The sequence below is a fragment of the Brassica napus genome, chromosome C7 (assembly GCF_020379485.1).
Source record: "Brassica napus cultivar Da-Ae chromosome C7, Da-Ae, whole genome shotgun sequence".
Taxonomy (NCBI): Eukaryota; Viridiplantae; Streptophyta; class Magnoliopsida; order Brassicales; family Brassicaceae; genus Brassica; species Brassica napus.
In genome coordinates, this window is record NC_063450.1 from 20521973 (window position 1) to 20547898 (window position 25926).

Consider the following 25926-nt stretch of genomic DNA (forward strand, 5'->3'; position numbering starts at 1 on the left):
CTAGAACTAGGTAACTCGCTGACAGCCTTTGCGGCCAAAGCTTTAATGATCTCTTGTAATGATCGCAACGCTCTCACGCGGACTTGAAATAAGATCTATTGTTTTCTCTAAACTCGTTTGTTATCTTTTCGTGATTTCCGCATATATTTGGTCACTTGCCGTTGGCTCTCGCAGAGATCCGGGACCTTTAGAAAATTAAGGTTTTCCTAGTTTTCTAATTTAAACGGAAATCGACAGTGCGAATTTCGGTTCCCACATAAAACAGAAACAAACTTTGATGCGTATGCATAAGAATGGCATTAAGTGACAATGGCAAATCGAAGTAATCAAAACCAAGTAATGTAAATGAACACCCAAACAAAATCCAAGTAATGTAATGTGGCCTCGGTAAAAACCTATCGGGAAAACCCATTGGGACAAAACCCGACAGGGGAAAACGAGCGCCACAAAATCCATAATGCGAATAAAATAAAAACACCAGATCAAAATAAAAATCAAATTTCTTCTTCTTCAACTTCAATTGTCTCTTCCTCACCATCCATTTCATCTTCTGTAAATATTAAAAATCAGAGTTAATTAGGTTTAAAGAACATGGTACCCTAAAATATATGATAATGTGAATAATTTACCATGCTCGGAAGCTTCAAATCCTTTTAGCCAATTCCTACTACATATCAAGGCTTCCACATTTTCGGAAAGTAGTTCGGTGTAGTCTATTGCTTAGCATGTGAATGAAGTGTCCAACAGTCATGTCTCGTGGGACCAAGAACCTGCACAGGTCAAAACGTGATTCATTCAACTAGTGTATTGATATATATTCACATTTTGTTTGTGTTCTTCCCTCAAAAAAAGAAACACAAATGGTTTCGTGCAAACTTACAAAGGAACTCTTAACTATAGCTTATGACTACAAAGGACCTCGAATGGTTTCGTGAATCACATGTCACCTGCAACAAGAAGAGACCAAGATAGATTAGACTATAACATAAGTCAGACTCTTGATACCAACAAGTTCAAGTTCTAACAGACTAACGATTAGATCATGCATATCACAAGTTCAAGTTCTATCAGACTAAATAATACATGTTCACTACTTATCAAACTAAGCAATAACAGTTCAAGTGCTACTGGACGATCATGCATATCATAAGTTAGTTATCATTGGTACCTGAGAACCACTTCCATGATCAAAATGATATCTTGAATCTGCACAAGTTTCATCAGTGTCTTCAAGGTTCTGCTGTGAAGCTGGTACTCCACTGTACCAAACAAACCACCTTGGTGAAGAGTCGTGACTTAGAACTTCGCCACTTAGAGCCCACAACCTGATGGAGCTGTTTTGATAAACAAAAAATTCTGATTAATAACAAAAGGCTAAAAAAAAAACAGATGTGAATGATCCGTGACAACTATAATAATACAAAGGACGAATATAAAAAAAAAGTGCAGCTTCATCAATTTTACCTTCCTTGAAGAAAATACATAATCATATAGCCAAGAGACTCCAGATCATCCCTCCTGATTTGCTCTAAGTACGAGATGTTATATTAGGATATTAGTGTAATAATGTGAAATCTAAAATCGTGTAAACAGAGAGGCATGAGCTAAATACCTCTGCACATGGTCGTCGACGCTATACTGTGTAGAGGAGAAGAAGACGATGCTCTGTGGTCGTTGATCGAAGAAGAAGAAGTGAAGAGACGGAAAGAGATGAAGAAAAGAAAAGAAAAGAGAAGAGAAGAAGAAGGCGTTTGATCGCATGCAAAAAAGATGAATTGTGTACAAGAGCTTGTGATTGTCGATCGAAAGGGAAGAAACACAGAGAGCAAGAATGGCCATAGTCATCACCCGATCACTGTTTATCTCTGTTCTCGGTGAGAAAAGTGTAGCGGGCCTTAATGTTTGCCTGCATCCCGCTCCGGCCCAATACCATCGCGGTCCTGTCCCGCGAGACCCGCAAATAAACGGGCCACAAGATCTTTGCCCAATCCCGCCCCGCAATGGGCCTTTTCAGGTCAGGCCCGCGGGCAAGCCCTTGAACTGTCATCTCTATACATGATAATACTGAAAACCATTCAATAGTCTTATTATAAGCATTTCGGTTCTCTTCAGGAGTAATCTAGTCCAGCTCATTTGCGAAGTCAGAGGCATCGAGGTACGATGTCCCTTCAAAGTTTTCAGTGAGATTCACTTCTTTAGCTTTGCCTTTCGTGGACTCTTGATATAACTTACAAAGATGTGAAGGAGTACGACAGGTACGAGACCAATGTCCTTTACAGCCACATCTGTAACACACTGTCTCACGCTTCTGGGTGGTATCCTCTTGAGTTTCTTTACCCTTAGAAACTTTTTCGGATCTAACCCACTTGTTAGATCCCTTCCATTTGAGATTGTAAGTTTTTCCACGTTTGCTGTTGAAACGGCGACCACGATCTCGGTTGGTCTGGTTTCTCCTTTCCGATTTTTCTACCGCCGTAGCATTCACTTCAGGAAATGCTTTGGCTCCCGTAGGTCGGGAATTGTGGTATTTGATCAGGAGCTAATTGTTCTTTTCAGCCAACATGAGCACAACCATCAATTCAGAAAATCTTGTGTACCCGCATTTTCTGTAAATTTCGGGCAGGAAGTGAAGTTGTTTGTGGAAAGTGTTATACGTTTTATTCATCATTTCTGCCTCAGAGACAGGGTTACCACAATATTTCAGGAGTGAAACTATCCTCAGGACATCGGAATTGTACTCCTCAACCTTCTGAAAATCTTGGAACCTCAGGTTTTTCCACTCTTCTAGAGCGTGAGGGAGGTTGACTTCTTTCTAGTTATCGAACCTTTCTTTTAAAGCTTGCCACAATTCAGCTGGGTCTTCTATGCTCGCATATCATGAGTGACGTTCTCATCGAGGTGTTTCTTCAGGAAAATTATCGCTTCAGCCTTATGCTCAGGCGACGATTTGTTACCGATTACAATCGTTTCGGTTAATTTTTTCATCACCAGATATGGTTTCACGTTTGTGACCCATCCGACGTAGTTCTCGCCAATTATTTTGAGAGCCGGAAATTGAAGATGTTCAATTCTTGCCATTTGTATTTCTAAAACACAAAATATTAAATTTTATTAGAATTTGGTAATTTTAAAATGAACCATTCATATTAATAGTACACGCAATTACAAGCAGAAACAGCGCATAGAAAAGTAAACCGACATTAAGCGTAAATTTTCCAATAAAAAGACCGTACATAGAAGCAAAAATTAGAATTGCACATAAAACCAAAAAATATGCGAATCATCTTTCTTGCAATGAAAACCCGTAATGGAACGATTTGAAAATATTTGAAAGAAGATGAAATATTTTGGATGAAGTAAATGAGTGAAGAATGAGTATATTTATAGATGAAAATACTGTTCATAGCCGTTTGAGAAAGGTAAAATTTTGAAAATTTTCTTTGTGACCGTTGGGATTAAATCGTATGAACAAAAATTAATCTGAAAATATTGCAATAATCAGTCAACCAAATTCCATAAATTTCATAATATTTTATATTGGTAACCAAACATTTATATAATAACCATAATATAATAAATATCAGTCGTACTATGGGAATAGAAAAATTATAACATTAAATAAATTATCCGACGGCACAACCAAGCCAATAATTATAGTGTATTTAACAATCAATGTTTATTAACGACGCGACCCACATTAATATAGGTAAATGATAAAAACAACCACTATAAATAATAAATAGTAATATAGACGGTATACTAACCATTATAGTAGGGTATATATGATACATATAAATTTTACCAAATCGCAGAGTGATCGTGCTGAATAAAATAACTTATAATTTTATAGTACCGAGAAATTTAAATAAGGATGAAATTTTACACCCACAGGAAGGAAATAACACTTATATAAGATGAATATTGAGAGAGAGAGTTTACTATAAAAGGAGGAAGAGAAGTGTATTACAATCGAACGAAAACGTTTGTATATATAAAAGTAAAAAGATAAAGTTATTGTGTGTACATAGTGACAGTGGGGTCCACATAATTTACGTTCATATAGTTTTGTCAACCTTTGGTGCGCGTATTATTGACATTTGCTTTTCACCTTCTTTTCACGTTTATAACAGTAACTTAGTTTAAAAACTATTTTGGATCCAAACTTATTTCAAAATGTTCCATGAGTATGTAGTTTTATATTTACAGATTTTTGCAGGTATCTGTTTGATTTCAGATCGAGTTCGGATAATATTCATTACCCAAAATTGTGCTTTACAAAGTTCGTTCTAGTATCATAGTGGATACGAGATCGAGTTTTTTATATCACATGTAGTATTGTCAAATGGGTTGTCCCGTCCCGTCCCGTCCCGTAATGCTGTGGGCTCTCTTTCTTGCGGGTTACGGCGGGTCAGGCCCGCGCGAGCTGCGGTCTCCAAAAGCTCGGCCCAATCCCGCCCCGCCGAAATGCACAGTCCTTTAAAGGTCGTCCCGCGGGCTGGACGCCAAAGAGTGCACCAAGAGACTTCTTGACGCTGCATGCTGCTCCATGACACTTCTTGACGCTTTATGCTTCTCCAGGACGATTCAGGCTGTTATACTACATATCTAACTTCATCTACATGTTAAAGCTGTACGATTCAGGCTTTTATACTACATATCTAATTTCATATTGTTCTTGTAGTCAATTTCAGTTCATATCAGTTCTTGAAGTCATGTACACCCGACACAAAAGCCTAAGAATGCAATTTAAGTTCAGTTCATATCAATTCTCTACTAAGAATGCATGTATTAGATGAGAATTTGTATCGAGTCATAACCAAATCTTAAAGTGCATGTAGAAGATGAGATGTTAAGTCTTTGTTCACAATCACTCCATCACCTCGTCACATACAACAAAGAAAGACAAAAGACTCATCAGATACTTAATATCACAATTTCAATACCAAAGTCATGTCTTAACTTCGCAATTTCACAATTTCAAACAACAATTCGAGATCAAGCAAACCGAGACAGAGGCAATTGAAACTAAACATCAAACAAAACTGATAAATCTCATGCGTTTTATAGTAAGACAGACATACATGTAATAAAGTTCAAGCTAATAATCAAGTAATAAAAGTTCACTTCATAGACATAAAGAAGGGACAAATCGCTACACTGCTCAAGACATGACAATAAGACACAACAGTATAGTAGTCGAGTTAACATCAAACAGCTAACGACAACAAGAGACACAACAGTCTATTTAGATCATCTATAATCATCATACTAAGACTCTATCATTTTATTTGTATGCATGTAGAACGAGGAAGAAGGGAAGCGAATCATACCCTCGGAGGTCGCTTTGTAACTCGAAGTCGAACCAGTGGTGGATCGAAGCAGAGAACCCACGTTACCCACCTGAAAACGAGTAAAACTGTTAAGACTCCAAAAAAAAAAGTAACTACACAGATCTTTCTTTACCTGTGACATGCATGTGGTCACCCTCGCTGAATAAACCATCGCCGGAGATGGATCTTGGTCTACGGTGAAAAGGGAGTTCGCTGAGAGTTTGAGGAAATAACTTATCTCCGAACATACATGTTTGATCTGTGAAGTTTAGAACCCGAGATACGAGTACCAGAGCTTATCGCAGTCGCCGGAGCTCCATTTCAGTCGGTGGCGACTCGTCTCTCTCTCTCTATCTCTCTATCTCTCTCCCTCCCTCCCTCTCTCTCTCTCTCTCTCACTCTCTCTCTCCTTTGTTCTAAAGGTGTCTGACAAAATGAGAAGAGAAGAAGTTGCAGGACTTTAGGGTTACCGCGTGATGTGCCCCAGTCCGAGGATCAGTCCATGGAATCAGATCTGTACGAGGATCATAACGTCCAGAACAATTCAATTGAGGTTCAGTCTTCCAATCGGGCCGAACAGACTGATCGGGCCGTGTACCAGATCGACCCGCGCACGTCCGGATTGGAGCTTCAGCATAACCCACGACCAGATGGCCGAATCAACCGTTCTGAAGCTCGCCTTTCCCGTCTTGTTCGTCATTCTAAGACCATCAGTCAAGCCAGAACTGAATTCGACCGAGTAGAACCCGAAACCGACCGTGCCTTCTCTCTCTTAAGCCGTTTGGACCGTACTGGTGATCGTTCTGATGAACTGATCCGACACTTCGATCAGTTCATGAACTTTGAGCATAAAAATCTTTCTAAGGCAAGACTCTTGAAGCTTTCTGATGACTTAGCTTCCATTTGGTCCCGGAAAGTCCGTGAGAATCTCCCATCCGAACATGAAGACCGTACCGGACGCGTACTGCTCCTTACCGCGGGACGAGCTGTCGGCTACATTGAATCTGGACATGGGTAGCCGAATGGTTCATTTCGACCAGTCAACATGTTTTTCTGTGCTTTGACTAGATCTTGTCAATTATCTATTTCCCATGTCTTTTTTTCATACATTTCTATTTATTTCCTTTGACTACAAGTTGTATAAGTATGAGAACAAATCCATGAATAAAGCTAATCGATTTTTCCTTATTCATTTTTTTGAGTTTTTCTCTTTTGTTCTTTGCTTAGAACATCCTTGTTCTCTTGGTGAGGTTATCTTCAAGTGAATCCCCTTTCTTTGAGCCGGACTTGTGTGTCAAATCAAGCGGCCATTGAAACATCTGGTAGTATCATTGGGTCATCCGCAACCCTTTGTGTCACTAAACGATCCATCAGTTCTCAATCTCTTCAGATCGAGTTCATATCATCAGATCCGGTTGAGTGTTCGATCCTTAGGGTTCTTCAAGTTGTATCAGAGCCACTCTTCCGGTATCTCTTTTCATTCCATCTTTCTCATCTACCATTTTCTTCATAAAAACTCTTCTTCTATCTATCTTGAATTTGGGCCCCTCTTTACCATTCATATTTATATATATATAAAAGATCTAATTAAAAAAAAAATATCGAAAGTTTTCAATTGTGGTTTGGTGGTGGAAGAGTAAGCCTGCTGGCCGAGGAGAAATCCGGCCTTGGAGGTGGTTAATACGGATTCCCCTTGTTAAATCTCTTATCTCTCTATCCTGACCCTTGGGTGGTTCACTTGGGATTCTCATTTTGGGTTATCTAGTTTGTTCTCTTAGAACTTTGAGGGAAACTCTTTGTGTGATTACCAAAATTGAGTGAAACACGTGTGTGGGCAAGGATAAACACCTGAGAGTGTGAGGTTTTATCTAATTTTCCGTGTTTAAAGATTTTCAGGAAAACCATGAGTAGTGAAGAAGAAAGGAACCGTCCTGGAAATTCTATGGCCGACTTGTCTAACTTGCAAATGAGAGCTTTGGATGATTCTATGACTAACTTGTTGAATACAAGTTTGGAACAGATCCATCAGAGGCTTGATGATCTTCAAATCAACCGGCCAACTCGATCTCGAACCGGAGCCAGAGAGATTGGCCAAGGAGACGCAGCCGATCCGACCATGATATCCAAGAGGAGGAGACCAATGATGAGGACGACCGATCCATCAACCGGCCTAGGGGAGGATCTAGAAACCAAAATCAAGGTGATGTCAATCCCTTTGCTAGAAATTATCGAGCTGATAATGGTTTGGGTGGATTGAAATTAAAAATTCCAAGTTTTGAGGGCAAGAATGACCCGGATGCTTTTCTTGAATGGGAAAGAAAAATTGAACTTGTTTTCGATTGTCAAAATTTTACTGATCTTAGAAAGGTTAGGCTTGCGGTTTCTGAATTCTCTGGCTATGCTATTAATTGGTATGATCAAGTTGTGACTCACAGGAGGAGAGCAGGTGAAAGACCAGTTGATACTAGGGCCGAGCTCACCATGATAATGAGGAGACGCTTTGTTCCTGATCACTATCACCGCGATCTCCAACACAAGTTGAGACGTTTACTACAAGGAACCAAGTCAGTAGAGGACTATCACCAAGAGATGGAGATCCTCATGATCAAGGCAGATGTGGACGAACCCCTAGATGCCACCATGGTAGATTTCTCACCGGTCTCAACCGTGACATCCAAGATCGTATGGAGTTTCAAGAGTATGACAACATGGAGCAGATGTTACACAAGGCTATTCTGATCGAACAACAAGTCAAAAGAAAGGGCCTCTCTAAACCGTCCTTTGCCCCCAAACCCTCTTTTGCATCCAAAACAAACTATCAAGACATAGGTAAGTCTTCGTCCACAACAAATAGTACTTTTAAGACTAATGTCCCTTCTCATGTTGATAGAGAAAATAAAGAAGAAACTTCAAAACGGACCAGAGACATTCAGTGCTTCAGATGTCATGGCCTTGGCCACTATGCTAATCGGTGTCCAAACCAAAAGGTGATGGTTCTTTTGGAGAACGGAGAAGTAGAATCCGAAGATGATAAGGAGGATCTTGGACCAGTCTTTGATGATGATGAGACACTTGATTACCCAACTCATGGCCCTCTCCTTGTTGCTAGAAAACCTTTGGACGATGCCTATGGCCCCATTTTCGACAAGGAGGTCGATGGCGTGATTGACGAGTTCTGCTTGACCTTTGTAGAAGATTCTGGTCCGATCTTTGATGAGGACATCCTTGAATATCTGGCTCACGGTCCACTATTGGTTACTAGACGATCCTTGAGTGTGCAACCAAAGACCAACGACAAAGAACAAAGGGAGAATCTTTTTCATTCTAGATGTCTTATTTCAGAAAAAGTTTGTTCTTTGATCATAGATGGAGGTAGTTGCACTAATGTGGCTAGTGACATCCTTGTAAAGAAACTTGGGCTTGTTACTCGGCCTCTTTCTCGTGCTTTCAGGTTGGAGTGGCTCAATGAATCTGGAGAACAGTACGTGAAGGAACAAGTGACCGTCCCCCTTACCGTTGGCCGATATGAGGACGAGGTCGTTTGCAACGTTCTGCCCATGGACGCATGCCACATTCTTTTGGACCGGCCATGGCAATTTGATAAGAAGGCCATGCATGATGGCTTTACAAACCGACACTCTTTTGATCACAAGGGAAAGAAAATCACTTTGGTTCCCTTGACACCTTTGGAGGTTCATCAAGATCAAGTTCAACTTAAGAATGGTCGAGACCAGGAGCCTAAGAAGGATAAGCCTGAAACGTCTACCAGAAACTCTAACTTCTTTATCAAAGAAGGTCAGGTTAGGAAGTCTTTTTACTCTCAAAAGCCATTTCTTTTACTTGTGTATAAAGAATCTCTTATGGCTTCTTCTTCCTCTGACTTTGCACCGGAGATTCCGAGTGAACTCCTAGATGTTTTGCAGGAGTTTTTTGATGTTTTTCTAGATGATAATCCTAAAGGATTGCCACCAGTAAGAGGCATTGAGCATCAGATCGACTTCGTCCCTGGCGCGTCTCTACCTAACCGACCAATGTACCGCACCAATCCGGTCGAGACCAAGGAGCTTCAGAAACAAATTGATGAACTACTTGAGAAAGGCTATATTAGAGAAAGCCTTAAACCTTGTGTCGTACATGTCCTACTTGTACTAAAGAAAGACGGCTCATGGAGGATGTGTGTGGACTGTCTGGCCATTAACAACATCACGGTAAAGTACTGACATCCTATCCCTCGTCTTGATGATATGTTTGATGAGCTTCATGGTTCCAGAGTCTTTTCTAAAATTGATTTGAAAAGTGGTTACCATCAGATTAGGATGAAAGAAGGTGATGAATGGAAAACCGCCTTTAAAACAAAACTAGGTTTGTATGAGTGGCTTGTTATGCCCTTTGGTCTCACAAATGCACCTAGTACTTTTATGCGTCTAATGAATCATGTCCTAAGGTCGTTCATTGGTCACTTTGTTGTGGTTTATTTTGATGATATTCTTGTTTACAGCAAAAACCTTGATGAACACCCATTGCACCTAAAATCCGTTCTTGAGGTCCTTACGAAGGAACACTTATTTGCTAACCTTGGAAAGTGTTCTTTTGGCACAGATCATGTGGTCTTTCTAGGTTTTGTTGTAGGTGCAGATTGGCTTCGAGTGGACGAGGAGAAAATCAAAGCCATCCGAGACTAGCCGAGTCCAACAACCGTGGGCGAGGTGAGGAGCTTCCATGGCATGGCCGGATTCTATAGATGTTTTGTTCCGAACTTCAGTACCATAGCAGCCCCACTCACTGAGGTGATCAAGAAGAACGTTGGGTTCAAATGGGAACAAGTCCAAGAAGAGGCATTTCAGTTTCTAAAAGGGAAGTTAACTCAAGCTCCTTTACTTGTACTTCATGATTTTTCTAAAGCTTTTGAAATCGAATGTGATGCCTCCGGGGTTGGTATTGGTGCTGTTCTGATGCAGGATAGGAGACCCATTGCCTATTTCAGTGAAAAGCTTGGTGGAGCCCGCTCAACTACCCCACCTATGACCAAGAGCTTTACGCATTGGTAAGGGCCCTTCAAACATGGCAGCACTATCTTTGGCCGAAGGAATTCATCATCCATACAGACCATCAATCTCTGAAACACCTTAAGGGTCAGCAAAAGCTAAAAAAGAGGCATGCTCGTTGGGTGGAGTTCATTGAGACGTTCCCTTATGTGATCAAATACAAGCAAGGTAAGGAGAATGTCGTGGCTGATGCCTTGTCTAGAAGGTATACTCTTCTCTCAGCCCTTGAAACGAAATTGCTTGGTTTTGAGTTTATCAAGGATTTGTATGCGTCTGACCAAGATTTCAAAGAGGTTTTTCGAAAATGTTCCAAGGTTGCTTATGAGAAATACTTTCAAAACTCTAGATTCCTATTTTTTGATAACCGCTTGTGTGTGCCCCAATGTTCTTTGAGGGAATTGTTTCTCAGAGAAGCTCATGGAGGAGGTCTTATGGGACACTTTGGTGTCAAGAAAACTTACAAGGTGGTTCATGATCACTTCTACTGGCCAAGTTTGATGAAAGATGTGGAACAGATCTGTGGCTGATGTGTAGGGTGCAAGGAGTCTAAGTCCAAAGCTTCAAACCACGGTTTGTATTCTGCCCTTCCTATTCCTTCTCATCCTTGGGTAGACATTTCTATGGATTTCGTGTTGGGTTTGCCAAGGTCTAAGTCTGGAAGAGATTCAATCTTTGTTGTTGTGGATAGATTTTCAAAAATGGCTCATTTCATTCCTTGCCACAAAACTGATGATGCCGTGCAAGTTGCTGATTTATTCTTTAGAGAGATTGTTAGATTGCATGGAATGCCTAAGACCATTGTCTCTGATCGTGATGCTAAGTTCCTTAGCTATTTTTGGAAAACCTTGTGGTCTAAGCTAGGAACGAGATTGATGTTTTCAACAACTTTTCATCCGCAAACTGATGGTCAAATTGAAGTTGTTAATCGAACCTTGTCTGCACTGCTTAGATCTTTGGTTAAAAAGAATCTTAGACTTTGGAAAGAATGTTTACCACATGTTGAATTTGCTTATAATCATGCAATGCATTCTGCTACAAATTTTTCTCCTTTTGAAGATGTTTATGGATTTAACCCTTTGTGTCCACTTGATCTTTTACCTTTGCCTTTGAGTGAAAGAATTAGTACAGATGGCAAAAGGAAGGCGGACACTATCAGGAAACTACATGAACAAGTTCGTGCAAACATTGAGGCTAAGACCGAGATCTATAAAAGATATGCCAACCAGAAAAGAAAGGAGGTTATTTTCAAGGAAGGTGATCTTGTTTGGGTTCACTTGAGAAATGAGCGATTTCCGGAAGAAAGAAAGTCCAAACTCATGCCTCGACTCGATGGCCCATTTCAGATCCTTAAAAAGATCAATGACAATGCTTATCAACTTGATCTTCAAGGCAAGTATGATATTTCTTCGAGCTTTAACGTTTATGATCTTTCTCTTTTTCTTGTAGATGATCCGGATTTTTGGACAAATCCTTTTGAAGAAGGAGGGAATGATGTGCCCCAGTCCGAGGATCAGTCCATGGAATCAAACCAGTACGAGGATCAGAACGTCCGGAACAATTCAATTGAGGTTCAGTCTTCCGATCGGGCCGAACAGACTGATCGCCCGATCGGGCCGTGTACTGGATCGACTCGCGCACGTCCGGATTGGAGCTTCAGCATAACCCACGACCAGAAGACCGAATGAACCGTACTGAAGCTCGCCTTTCCCGTCATGTTCGTCATTCTAAGACCATCAGTCAAGCCAGAACTGAATTCGACCGAGTAGAACCCGAAACCGACCGTGCCTTCTCTTTCTTAAGCCGTTTGGACCGTACCAGCGATCGTTCTGATGAACTGATCCGACACTTCGATCAGTTCATGAACTTTGAGCTTACAAATCTTTCTAAGGCAAGACTCTTGAAGCTTTCTGATGACTTAGCTTCCATTTGGTCCTGAACAGTCCGTGAGAATCTCCCATCCGAACATGAAGACCGTACCGGACACGTACTGTTCCTTACCGCGGGACTAGCTGTCGGCTACATTGAATCTGGACATGGGTAGCCGAATGGTTCATTTCGACCAGTCAACATGTTTTTCTGTGCTTTGACTAGATCTGGTCAATTATCTATTTTCTATGTCTTTTTTTTTCCATACATTTCTATTTATTTCCTTTGACTACAAGTCGTATAAGTATGAGAACACATCCATGAATAGAGCTAATCGATTTTTCCTTATTCAATTTTTTGAGTTTTTCTCTTTTGTTCTCTGCTTAGAACATCCTTGTTCTCTGCTTAGAACATCCTTGTTCTCTTGGTGAGGTTATCTCCAAGTGAATCCCCTTTCTTTGAGCCGGACTTGTGTGTCAAATCAAGCGGCCATTGAAACATCTGGTAGTATCATTGGGTCATCCGCAACCCTTTGTGTCACTAAACGATCCATCAGTTCTCAATCTCTTCAGATTGAATTCATATCATCAGATCCGGTTGAGTGTTCGATCCTTAGGATTCTTCACCGCGGGTTCGTTTGGGCCATCCCGCTAAAAGCCCATCCCGCACCGTCCCTTTCCCGCGAGTCCCGCAACATTGCAGGATAACAAATCCTAGGCCCAATCCCGCCCTGCCACAGGTTTAAATGGGCCTGTTCTGCGGTCCAAGCCTTCGGTTGACATCTCTAATCACAGGTTCAGAAGTTCAGTTACAAAAGTTAGATGCCTAGTTTCAACTTAACCGAAATATGATATCGAATTAAATTAAAAAAGGAGAAACATTAGGGTTCAAAATTTAATATATGAAACGTTGAGGGTTATATCTGCAATAAACTTCAAAGTAGTTAAAACCCAACTCATGAACTCCTAAACCCTCCTCATCCACTTTTCTAGCCGCCCCTCTCTTCCGCCTCAAGCTCTCCTCCTTTGTCTTCTCAATCAAAGCTCTTCTGCAAGAACCCTAATTTCGCAGTATCGGTCGCTTAGAGAGCAAACCCTAATAATCATGGTTATCAAAGGGAAAGACACGGTTCCCAACACCGAAGACTTCAAGGAGCTTCGCAATCTCGTCACGCACCACATAGAGTCTTTCGATTACATGACAGAGAAAGGTCTCGATGTTATGTTCACTCGAATCAACGCCGTCAATGTTTACGACCCATCCACCGAGAACAAGTGGAAAAATATCCTTTATTTATTTATTTAATATTGTCTCAATTCATACACATGTTGTGTCTGATTGTCCTTGACGAATTATGATACTTAGCTTAGAAAATCCGAAAGTGTTCTCTCCTCAGAAGGAGAGTTTGAGTTCAAATTCAAGGAAAGAGTCTTTGTATCCCTTTGAGGTGAAGCTGCTTTCTTTTCAAAAGAGATTGTTTTTTTTTTTGTCTTTGTGGCGGAGTGATAAGCGTTTGTTTCTTTGGATAACAGTGTCGGCAGGCGAAGATATCGTACATGGGTGCGCTTATGGCTGATGTTTGCTTTCAGTATGACAATGGTCTCGGAAGTGGCCTTGGAGCCGTCGTTAGAGAGAAGTTTGAGTTTGGTGAATTACCTATTATGCTGATGGTGGGTTTATCTCTTCTTGCAAGTTCTTTTGTTAGATGTTATGATTCTGCTGTGGCGACAAGAGTTTGCTTCTCTGGCTTTATGCTCTGATTTGTAAACTTGGCTCTTAGAACTATCAATAGAGCAAAGCTCAGCTCTATGGTTTCTCTTGGATTAGCATAGCTCCCTTCTTTACTGATCTCGTCCGTTGTTTTGTGCAGTCAAACCGTTGCCACTTACAGGGTGCTGATTGCCGAAAGCTTCTAAAGTGTAAAGAGTCAACTTCTGAAATGGGAGGGTAACTCTTCTTACACCTCTTGTCTTTAATGACATTGCCACTTTGAGGACGAGGCACGGTGTTATATATATATATATATATGCCAACCTTGTTCATATTAGTGGGAACTTCTCTCTTGCCTACTTATTAGCAAAACATATTATGCATATATAGCTCGTGGTGTGTTTCTTTCTTTAAGTATGTTCTAATTTTGACTTTCTTTCAAATAGGTACTTTATTTTGAATGGGATTGAGAGAGTGTTCCGATGTGTTATTGCACCAAAGCGGAACCATGTAAGCTACCTCTGATTTTTTTTAAAACTTTTAGCCGTTGCTTAAAGAGTGTATGTGTAAAATGTAATCCCAGGAAGTTCCTTGTAGCATATATATATTTCTCTCATAATTTAACCGAGTAAGAATCTTATGTAGCCAACGGGTATGATCCGGAACTCATTCACTGGAAAACGGGAAGGATACAGTGACAAAGCAGTTGCCATTAGGTATGTGGAGCTCATCTCTTCCATATGATAATGCTAATCTTCACCTGAATAGCAGCAATTTATGCTAAAGAGTTCTTAAATTTTAGGTGTGTTAGAGACGACCAGTCCGCTGTCACTATTAAGGTGTACTATAATCGCAATGGAAGTGCCAGAGTTGGATTCTGGTGAGTGTTAACTCAATTTGTGTAATATAGTAGACATTATTTACAATTTGAGCTACCCTTTAAACTTATTTCTAATGGACACAGGATAGGGGGAAGGGAATTTTTGCTTCCCGTCGGCCTTGTTCTCAAGGTATTGTCTAGTCTTTTTTATTTATTTCAATTCTCTTTCAATTGTCTTTGTTTAATATATGTCCTTCATATGTTCCTAGGCTCTCACTGAAACCAACGATGAGGAAATATACGAAAGCCTGAACTGTTGTTACAATGAGCATTACGGAAGAGGCGATGGATCTATTGGAACCCAACTCGTACGAGAGCGAGCCAAAATCATTCTTGATGAAGTGAGAGACTTGGGTCTTTTTACCCGGGAACAGTGCCGCAAGTATCTAGGTGATTTACCTGCCTCAACGTCTATGTACACATATCTTTAGACTTATAAGCTAATGTTTTTTTTTGCATTTTTAAACTAACAGGAGAGCATTTTAAATCTGATATTGATGGGCTGGAAAAAGAAAGCTATCCTGTTGTAAGTTTACTCAATCATTAACTTCCCCATTTGGTTTCATCACTAGAAAATATATTACTTTTTGAAGAGTCGCCTTGGACTTCTTGGAAATTGTTGTTAGGTTCTTGTTTCTGTAACTGTTGTATAACTGATGACAATAGTCTGTTCTAAAAACTTTCGTCTCTTCATTTTACGTATTTAGGTTGCTGAAGCCGTGCTCAAGAATTATATTTTTGTTCACCTTGACAACGATGACGACAAGTTCAATTTGCTCATGTAATTTCTAGCTTTTGCCTCATGTTAGCTTTCTTTTTGAGTTGTTTTTTAAGTGTTAATGTGGTCAACCTTTTCTTCATGATTCCGCAGCTTCATAATTCAAAAGCTCTTTTCTCTGGTGGATCAGACTTCTTTACCTGATAATCCGGATTCTCTGCAAAATCAAGAAATTTTAGTCCCGGGTCACCTTATAACAATTTACCTCAAGGTACATAACGATTTTCTCATATGCGAGAAACATCTAGCCTTAAAGGCCGTGTGAGAGCATGTGACTTCGTTGTTATCCATGTTTTTGAATATCATAAGTACAAGCATAAGTGTCGTGCTTACTAGGGTTTGTTCATAAAAAGGAGTTGCGTAACCACCTCCATTGGTTATATAGGAAAAACTTGAAGAGTGGCTGCGGAAATGCAAAAGTACTATTGAAGAGGAGATGCGTAATGTTAAGAGCAAATTTGACTTTGAAAATCGTAAGTTGCTTTCGTTTTGTTTCCTTGTTCAATGTTCTTCTCTCCTGCATTTGTTGCAACTATATGAAACTCATTTTCTTTTGCTATATTCACATTTATTGCGCATGCATTTCCACAGATATCTTGTTAACTAATACCATCTACTCCGTGACGATTCATTAATTGAATGCAGATGCTGATATCAAGAAGCTTATGAACAGAAATCAACCCAGGAGTATTGGCACATCAATTGAGTCTTTGTTGAAATCAGGATGTATGACTACAAGGTCTAGTTTGGATTTACAGCAGGTAAGAACTTGAGTTGATCGCTTGCTTTGGAAGCTATAATCTTATGTAGCCAAGTTCAATTAAGTATGCTGTATTGATAGAACAATACTAATATATAGTTTTTCAACTCTTTACCAGAAAGTAGGTTACACTGTTCAGGCAGAGAGGTTGAACTTTCTCCGTTTCCTTTCATTTTTCCGGGCGGTTCATCGAGGTGCTTCCTTTGCTGGACTTCGGACAACAACTGTGAGGAAGCTGCTTCCTGAGTAAGTTCCGGCACTTTTCACCTACCGAACTCCAGATGTGTATTGATGATGCGGCCACCAAAATAGTTTTGTATTTACATTTCCTGTTCTGTTGTGATCTTGTAGATCTTGGGGTTTTCTTTGCCCTGTTCACACTCCTGATGGGGAGCCCTGTGGATTACTGAATCATATGACACGTACTTGCCGTGAGTTTCTCTTGCTCTCTTTTTCACTTATCATTTCGTCTTCTTGCGAAATTCAGTACGGAGCATAGATGGTCTAGTTAAGCTTTAAATATGTGAGATTTATATGGAATCACGTTGAGTGAGAGTTTGCTACATTACTCGTGGTAGGACACAATACACCACTTCTTTGCGGTAACAACTTTGTATGATCTGGTTGGTCATGTTGTTTTCAGGAATCTCTTCTCAATTCGATTCCAGTGGAAACATCAGAGACTTTCGGAAGATAAGAAGGTCGGTCGTTGATGTTCTTGTTGGGATTGGGATGGTAACTTCATTGCCAAAACTTGTACGAGCTGGACCACCAAAAGTGATTCATGTTCTTTTAGATGGCCAAGTTGTTGGATCTCTATCTTCTAACTTAGTCCCTGAGGTTGTCGCTTATTTGCGGAGACTGAAAGTGGAGGCTCCTTCAATCGTAAGTCTTTTTTAGCTTCCTAACAGTATATTTACTGACTGTAATTTTTTTTCATTAGAAGAGACTTCTTACGTGAATGCTTCAACTACAGATTCCTGAAGACCTCGAAGTCGGATATGTACCAACAAGCATGGGTGGATCTTATCCTGGATTGTATTTGGCATCATGTCCCGCAAGATTCATCAGGCCTGTTAAAAACACATCGATTCCATCCAACAATCTTGAACTGATTGGACCATTTGAGCAGGTAGCAAATCATGTGGATTTGATCTTCATATCCAGCTTTTCTCGTATAGAGGCAAACTAAAATAGATATCTCCAAAATCAGGTTTTCATGGAAATAAGCTGTCCTGATGGTGGAAATGGAGGAAGGAATAACTCATCCCTTGCAACTCATGAGGAAATTGATCCAACTGGGATGATAAGTGTGGTTGCTAATCTTACACCTTGGTCTGATCATAACCAAAGTCCCCGTAACATGTATCAGTGTCAGGTACTTGCTATTATATTCAATGGAGGTTGTATACTATTAAAATACGGAAGGTGTTGTTTAAAAGAGTTAATGTAATACAGATGGCGAAACAAACCATGGCTTACTCTACTCAAGCACTCCAATTCCGTGCTGACCAGAAGATTTACCACTTGCAGGTCAGTTATAATTTACCTAAAATTTTTCACTTAGTCAAATTCCTCATTTTGTCCCATGCCTTGTAAAATTATATTTGTATTCTACAGACTCCTCAATCCCCTGTGGTGCGCACGAAAACGTACACTGCATACAACATTGATGAGAATCCAACAGGGACTAATGCAATAGTTGCTGTCCTGGCTCATACTGGGTAAGATAATGCTTTCACGTGTAAGAGCTTGTTATTATTTCATCAGCATTTTCTCTTATGCTTTTTCTACATATCTGTCTCACAGATTTGATATGGAAGATGCTATGATTTTGAACAAATCATCTGTGGAGCGGGGGATGTGTCATGGGCAAATATACCAGGTTCGAGTTCCCATTCTCATTTTCTATTGAACATTCATAAGAAATATCTAGGTTTGGTGCTTAAGCTCAGTTGCATGAGTTTCCTTGTCATCTGGAACTTAAGCTCAGTTGCATGAGTTTCCTTGTCATCTGGAACTGTAACAGTATAACATAACCCTGGTCAAAGTCCTCTGCACTCGTTTCTTTATTAAACCTTGTAGTTGCAGCGAGGGGTTAATTATCATCATACAACATATTACTCAGCATTTTTTTTTCTGTGGATTTCTTACTATTTGTCCTCATGATCTTGCAGACAGAAGCTATTGATTTGTCAGATCAGAAAAGCCGATCGGGTAGTGGTAATAAAAGGTTTAGGAGGAATAATGCTGTCAAATCCGCTCATCCTTGTGTTGATGCTGATGGATTACCATATGTTGGACAGGTAAATCATCGCTTTCTATGTGCTGTAGATTAGTTTCCTTAGCTTTCAACTTAGCTCTTTGAATCTGATGTGCAGAAAATATATCCAAACGAGACGTATTGTAGTATCTATGATGGGGTAACCAACGATTTTAAGCCCATGAAGCGAAAAGGAACAGACCCTGTCATCGTTGACTTTGTTTCTCTTGACATGAAGAGCAAGAACCATCCTCAGAAGGTGAGGTTCACTAACTCCTTCAACTACCTCATAAACAGAGTTCTTTTTTTTTTTTTGGGTTAAAATCTAATATTTCAAGGATCATCGCAGGCAAACATTCGATTTAGGCATGCCAGGAATCCCATAATCGGTGACAAATTCAGTAGTAGACACGGTCAAAAGGGTGTTTGCTCGCAGCTTTGGCCTGATATTGATATGCCGTTCAATGGAGTGACTGGAATGCGTCCGGATCTCATCATTAACCCTCATGCTTTCCCATCAAGAATGACAATTGCTATGCTTTTGGAATCTATTGCTGCTAAGGTATCCATAGAAACCTGTTTGATTCTTAGGTTTTGCTCAGACACTGATGCTATGCAGTGCATCTTCTGTTTCAACCAGCTTACATTTTAATGTTTATATTACAGGGAGGTAGTCTGCGTGGGGAGTTTGTAGATGCAACACCGTTCCGTGATGCAGTAAAGAAAACAAACGGAGAAGAAGAGAGCAAATCCAGTTTACTTGTTGATGATCTTGGTTCCATGCTGAAGCAAAAAGGATTCAATCACTATGGGACAGAGACATTATACAGTGGTTATTTAGGAGTAGAGCTCAAGTGTGAGATATTTATGGGGCCTGTTTACTACCAAAGGCTGCGTCACATGGTCTCAGACAAGTTCCAGGTTTGTTTTTTTTGCATCATCCTGACATGGAATCTCCAACTTGGTTTTGTCTAAGTCATATATTCTGGCTTGCAGGTTAGATCTACAGGAATGGTTGATCAGCTAACTCGTCAGCCAATCAAAGGAAGGAGACGAGGTGGAGGGATTCGATTTGGTGAAATGGAAAGAGACTCATTGCTTGCTCATGGAGCTTCCTATCTATTACACGACAGGCTCCACACCTCTTCAGATCATCACATTGCGGATGTGTGTTCCCTGTGTGGAAGCTTGCTGACTTCTTCGGTTTTGAACGTTCAACAGAAGAAGCTGATTCGAGAGATTGGAAATTTACCACCTGGTAGGACTCCAAAGAAGGTAACTTGCGCTTCTTGCAAGACAAGCAAAGGGATGGAGACTGTCGCAATGCCGTACGTGTTCAGGTATTTGGCTGCAGAATTGGCGTCAATGAATATTAAGATGACTCTTCAGTTAAGCAACAGTGGTGAAGGAAGCGACAGTGAAGGAGTCTAGTTCATGGGGGCATATGTTTTATGAATATTGTCTTAAAATTTTGATGGATTAGCACAATATATGCTTCTTCTACAACAACTTTATTACTCTTGTTCCTTTTCTGGTGTTAAAATGATTTGTCTTAGAGATTTATAAACCAGTGGATTTGATTATTCAATACCATTAATCTGTATGATGACATGTTTAATCAAATTGCTCGTTGTTTGTAGGAACAACATTTGCAATTGAGTGATCCCAAGAACATAATCCATTTCCATTTAGATTTAAGATATCGAGTTGGGGGGAAAAGAGTTATTTGATTAAATAGTAAAGCTGTAAATCATACAAATACTTGCAGGTTTTACATCTAAAAAACATCTCTCTCTCTCTTATTACACGCATACTGAAGCAAATACTGATAAGAACTTGGCTCACTTTCCGGGAACGAAGTTGGTTGCGAAGGCCCATGCGTTGTTGTTGACTGGATCAGCTAGATGGTCAGCAAGGTTCTCCAAGGGTCCCTTACCAGTGACAATGGCTTGAACAAAGAATCCAAACATAGAGAACATAGCCAATCTTCCGTTCTTGACCTCCTTCACCTTCAACTCCGCGAAAGCCTCTGGGTCGGTAGCCAAGCCCAATGGGTCGAAGCTGCCTCCTGGGTAGAGCAAGTCCTCGGCCTCTCCCAAGGGCCCGTTTCCTGCAACTCTGTAACCTTCAACGGCTCCCATCAAGATCACTTGAGTAGCCCAAATAGCCAAAATGCTCTGAGCATGAACCAAGCTTGGGTTTCCCAAGTAGTCAAGTCCTCCGTCGCTGAAGATCTGTGAGCCAGCCTTGAACCAAACCGCCTCTCCGAACTTGACTCCATTCCTGGCCAGCAACTCCGGGAAGACGCAAGAATCTTGGTTCGGAGAGGTTGCTGGCCAGGAATGGAGTCAAGTTCGGAGAGGCGGTTTGGTTCAAGGCTGGCTCACAGATCTTCAGCGACGGAGGACTTGACTACTTGGGAAACCCAAGCTTGGTTCATGCTCAGAGCATTTTGGCTATTTGGGCTACTCAAGTGATCTTGATGGGAGCCGTTGAAGGTTACAGAGTTGCAGGAAACGGGCCCTTGGGAGAGGCCGAGGACTTGCTCTACCCAGGAGGCAGCTTCGACCCATTGGGCTTGGCTACCGACCCAGAGGCTTTCGCGGAGTTGAAGGTGAAGGAGGTCAAGAACGGAAGATTGGCTATGTTCTCTATGTTTGGATTCTTTGTTCAAGCCATTGTCACTGGTAAGGGACCCTTGGAGAACCTTGCTGACCATCTAGCTGATCCAGTCAACAACAACGCATGGGCCTTCGCAACCAACTTCGTTCCCGGAAAGTGAGCCAAGTTCTTATCAGTATTTGCTTCAGTATGCGTGTAATAAGAGAGAGAGAGATGTTGTTTAGATGTAAAACCTGCAAGTATTTGTATGATTTACAGCCTTACTATTTAATCAAATAACTCTTTTCCCCCCAACTCGATATCTTAAATCTAAATGGAAATGGATTATGTTCTTGGGATCACTCAATTGCAAATGTTGTTCCTACAAACAACGAGCAATTTGATTAAACATGTCATCATACAGATTAATGGTATTGAATAATCAAATCCACTGGTTTATAAATCTCTAAGACAAATCATTTTAACACCAGAAAAGGAACAAGAGTAATAAAGTTGTTGTAGAAGAAGCATATATTGTGCTAATCCATCAAAATTTTAAGACAATATTCATAAAACATATGCCCCCATGAACTAGACTCCTTCACTGTCGCTTCCTTCACCACTGTTGCTTAACTGAAGGGTCATCTTAATATTCATTGACGCCAATTCTGCAGCCAAGTACCTGAACACGTACGGCATTGCGACAGTCTCCATCCCTTTGCTTGTCTTGCAAGAAGCGCAAGTTACCTTCTTTGGAGTCCTACCAGGTGGTAAATTTCCAATCTCTCGAATCAGCTTCTTCTGTTGAACGTTCAAAACCGAAGAAGTCAGCAAGCTTCCACACAGGGAACACACATCCGCAATGTGATGATCTGAAGAGGTGTGGAGCCTGTCGTGTAATAGATAGGAAGCTCCATGAGCAAGCAATGAGTCTCTTTCCATTTCACCAAATCGAATCCCTCCACCTCGTCTCCTTCCTTTGATTGGCTGACGAGTTAGCTGATCAACCATTCCTGTAGATCTAACCTGCAAGCCAGAATATATGACTTAGACAAAACCAAGTTGGAGATTCCATGTCAGGATGATGAAAAAAAAAACAAACCTGGAACTTGTCTGAGACCATGTGACGCAGCCTTTGGTAATAAACAGGCCCCATAAATTTCTCATACTTGAGCTCTACTCCTAAATAACCACTGTATAATGTATCTGTCACATAGTGATTGAATCCCTTTTGCTTCAGCATGGAACCATGATCATCAACAAGTAAACTGGATTTGCTATCCTCTTCTCCGTTTGTTTTCTTTACTGCATCACGGAACGGTGTTGCATCTACAAAAAAATGTTTAGCAAAAAAAAAATGTTTAGCAAAAAAAAATATAAACATTAAAATGTAAGCCTAGCTAGTGTTGTGGGGGCACCTCATTGATTTATTTTGGGAAAATCGCATTTTAAACGCCGAGAATGTCACTTTCTAGCACTTTAAACACCGAAGTTTTTTTACTAACACTTTAAACCTTCAAAGTGACATTTTTATCATAATAAACCCCCAATGACGTTTTCCAGTTCATAGGCGACCGATACTGTTTATTTTATGGGTTAAAATGATGACGTGTCGGTTTTTTTTTCTTAAAAATAAAAAATAAAATAAAAATATGTAAAAATACAGAAAAATTCGAATGAAATTGGAAAAAAATTATAAGAAATTCAAAACAAAATTAAAAAATAAAAATAAAAATTCAAAATACATAAACATTAAAATTTCAAACTTAAAAATAAATAAAAATTCAAAAAATTCAAAAAAATGCAAAAATTAGATCTAAAATTAAAATGTCAAATTTAAAAACGAAAATAAAAATTTAAAAATTCTAAAATAAGATCTAAAATATTCAAAAAATAATAATTTGAAAATTTTCTTTATTTATTTGTATTTATATATTTAGAGCATAAGAGTCTTTTGCATCTTTAAACATTTTTGGTCATTTTCTTTCTTAGAAAATCTTTTTGGGACAAAACTCAATATAATCTATTTGAGAGAACTATTAGCCCTGCGTTTGGTCACCATCAATTAACATAGGGTGAAATTGGCGCCCCCCCCCCTCCCCCGAGATGCTTTTTGCGAAGTATACTTAGGCGCTAGACGGACTATGTAAGGTGTCTGGATATTCGGATTATCAAAAAAAAAGTTTTTGATGGTAGCAAGTTTTGATATATTGTTTTTGATGGCGGCAAGTTTTGATATCATCATAAGAAACAGTCACTGTAATTGGATGAAATTTTAAAATAAATATAACTTTTTTGGTTAAATATTTACAATTTTTTTTACAATTTTAATTTTTAAGTTTGATGTTTTAATTTTAGATCTTATTTTTGATTTTTTTTTAAAAAAATTAAAAAATTTCTTTTTCAAATTTGACATTTTAATTTTAGATTTTATTTTTGAATTTTTTGAATTTTAATATTTTATTTTTATTTTTAAGTTTGAAATTTTAATTTTTATGTTTTTCTTAATTTTTAGATATGTTAAAAATTTTGTTTTGGTTTTTTTACAGTTTTTTCCAATTTTATTCGATTTTTTCTGTATTTTCCTGTATTTTTTTTTTAACAAAGAAACTGACACGTCATCATTTTAACCTGTAAAATGAACAGTACTGGTCGTCTATGAACAAGAAAACGTCTTTGGAGATTTATTATGATAAAAATGTCACTTTGGAGGTTTAAAGTGCTAGTAAAAAAACTTCAGTGTTTAAAGTTCTAGAAAGTGACACTCCGAGTGTTTAAAATGCGATTTTCCCGATTTATTTTGAAACAATCTTAGAGCATGTTCAATGGGAGAGACCCTATTAGGTCTCTTAGATAATATTTAATTATTAATCTTTTGTTAAGTATTTTTGTTTTTTTTTGCTCCAATGGTAAAATCTCATTAGGGGTTCTTAAAAAAAACACTTGTGCATGTGTGTGTCTGTGAATGTTTTCTTTGTCGTTGTTGTATGAACAGAGTGTCTGTATAACCAAAACAAATCAGATTGATCATAAAAGGAACAACAAAAAAGGAAAACAGAGGATGCATAAACAAAGTATCAACTTACCCTGGCTTTGCTTCTAATGTCCATTCCAGATCCACCGATCCTGCTCATTCACAATCCATACAAACATATCAAAAACTCAGAAAACGACAACAAAGAAAGAGACAAGCTTTATGGTGTACACGTCAAAACATAAGAAGAGATCAATATCAAAGGCAAAATCTTTTGGATCATAGCAATAGTAAGAAACAGAGATAATGAGACCATATGTATTCGGCAATGATTTGCTTGGTGGAGTCGGAGAGGTTGAGGTTGACGAGATCTGAGAAGAGAGACATGGCTGCGTTTGAGAGAATAATAGTGAAATTAATGAGTGTTGTTTTAGGGAAGGCGATCGAAACAGCTTCTCAACATCAACATCATTGCATCAAAATAAAATATAGAAAATATATACACACAAACAATAGCTTCAGTATAAAACTGAAATCCACTGACAACTAATCCAAACACTCTTCAAATTGAGATTTTTATCACACAACAAACGCTTAGCTTCTAGTTTCAAGATGATCCAATTCCAAAGAACCAAAAAAAAGCATCAGAGATATAGTAAGTATACCTCTCGTTTACACCAACAGATAAAGCATCACCACCCCCACCAAGAACCCAACCAAAACCTCCACCAATCTTCTTCCTTTCCCTCCACCACCATCATCTTCGTCCCACCACCGCTCCTCAAATGCGCCAACAAACCTTTCAAGAACATCTCGCTATACAGCAACGTCGCGTCGTCTTCGCCATAATCAATCCCGGAGCTAGGCCACCCGGTCTCTGCCACAATCACGGAAAGATTCTCGTGTCCCATCACAGCCATGGACGTTCTGCATCGCACGGAGGGGGAATGGGGAGACGTCGGGGGAGTACGAGACGACGTCCTTTCTGACGGAGATGATAGAGATTTTGGCACGGGGTAGAAACCACCAGCGCATCGCGGAACCACCGAGAGAGGTCGAGATACACGAATCTCGAAAGCTTTCCTCTGTCCAATAACAATTTGGCACGTGTCTCTAAGAGATGTGCCTTCTACCTCCTAATTAAGATACACGTGCCTTAGATTTTCATTTATTTATTTTTTTTTAATTCCTAATTACATTAAGACATCCACTCAAGAGCCCTCAATAAACATCCACTCAAGAGCCCTCAATAAACATGCTCTTATATTTTTATAGGGATAAAATGGTGATTGGTTGGACTTTAATTCATTACTTTAGCTTTATTTACTTTTAAATCACTAAATTTTACCAATCATGTTGTAACTTTATTTTTAATAGTTAAAACCTAAATCAAGTTTTTATAAACTTTTACCAATCATACTTTAACTTTATTTTTAAAGCTACAACAAAAAAACTAAAGCAAAATTTTTTTTAATGTATTTTAGGTAAAAAAACTAAAACTTTCTTTTATAGGCTGTAGAATCTGTGAAATAAAAAACTATCTATAATATCAAATAAATTAGATAATCATAATTAAAATCATCTATAAATATTTAATTCAATTTTGGGTGTTGTAAAAATTATTGAAATATTTTGAATAAAATATATATTATTTACATATCACATTTTAAATAACAATAAACTTTGAGAATTTATAAAAAATATTAATATAAATAATTT

General features: G+C 39.2%; 3 protein-coding genes and 1 long non-coding RNA gene across 7 annotated transcripts; 2 read left to right on the forward strand and 2 right to left on the reverse strand.

The window, feature by feature from the left end:
- Positions 1-858: 858 nt before the first annotated feature.
- LOC125590249 lies at positions 859-2365 on the reverse strand. The gene is made up of 3 exons (XR_007326547.1): positions 1613-2365; positions 1465-1528; positions 859-1334 (listed from the first exon to the last, which is right to left on the reverse strand). It is a non-coding gene; the product is annotated as an uncharacterized LOC125590249 (long non-coding RNA).
- A 4868-nt stretch (positions 2366-7233) lies between these two features.
- LOC125590478 lies at positions 7234-10378 on the forward strand. Its single transcript, XM_048764057.1, has 5 exons — positions 7234-7535; positions 7694-7776; positions 7869-9538; positions 9960-10036; positions 10093-10378. Exons 1-5 carry the CDS (start codon positions 7234-7236, stop codon positions 10376-10378), a joined length of 2418 nt encoding a protein of 805 aa, XP_048620014.1.
- A 2824-nt stretch (positions 10379-13202) lies between these two features.
- Positions 13203-21548, forward strand: LOC106421799 (DNA-directed RNA polymerase I subunit 2). Its single transcript, XM_013862613.3, has 27 exons — positions 13203-13523; positions 13603-13688; positions 13774-13911; positions 14112-14188; positions 14398-14461; positions 14597-14667; positions 14754-14831; positions 14916-14961; positions 15041-15221; positions 15305-15357; positions 15539-15612; positions 15703-15820; positions 15995-16082; positions 16255-16370; positions 16488-16615; positions 16721-16800; positions 17013-17254; positions 17346-17501; positions 17583-17747; positions 17828-17902; positions 17990-18093; positions 18179-18254; positions 18547-18675; positions 18751-18891; positions 18982-19194; positions 19299-19553; positions 19629-21548. The coding sequence occupies exons 1-27, from the start codon at positions 13346-13348 to the stop codon at positions 20061-20063; spliced, it is 3567 nt and encodes a 1188-aa protein (XP_013718067.1). The 5' UTR covers positions 13203-13345; the 3' UTR covers positions 20064-21548.
- LOC106421800 (DNA-directed RNA polymerase I subunit 2-like) lies at positions 20340-25414 on the reverse strand. Of its 4 annotated transcripts, none has more exons than XR_007326549.1 (5): positions 24873-25414; positions 24521-24578; positions 24320-24359; positions 22336-22562; positions 20340-22259 (listed from the first exon to the last, which is right to left on the reverse strand). XR_007326549.1 is itself a non-coding variant. In XM_013862617.2 (4 exons), the coding sequence occupies exons 3-4, from the start codon at positions 22474-22476 to the stop codon at positions 21825-21827; spliced, it is 576 nt and encodes a 191-aa protein (XP_013718071.1). In that variant the 5' UTR covers positions 22477-22562; positions 24320-24359; positions 24873-25325; the 3' UTR covers positions 20340-21824. The 4 variants fall into 4 exon arrangements, 2 of the variants coding, with proteins under 2 accessions (XP_013718071.1, XP_048619575.1); XR_007326548.1 differs by having other exon boundaries at positions 24521-24596; positions 24873-25403; XM_013862617.2 differs by lacking the exon at positions 24521-24578 and having other exon boundaries at positions 24873-25325.
- Between the last annotated feature and the right edge of the window lie 512 nt (positions 25415-25926).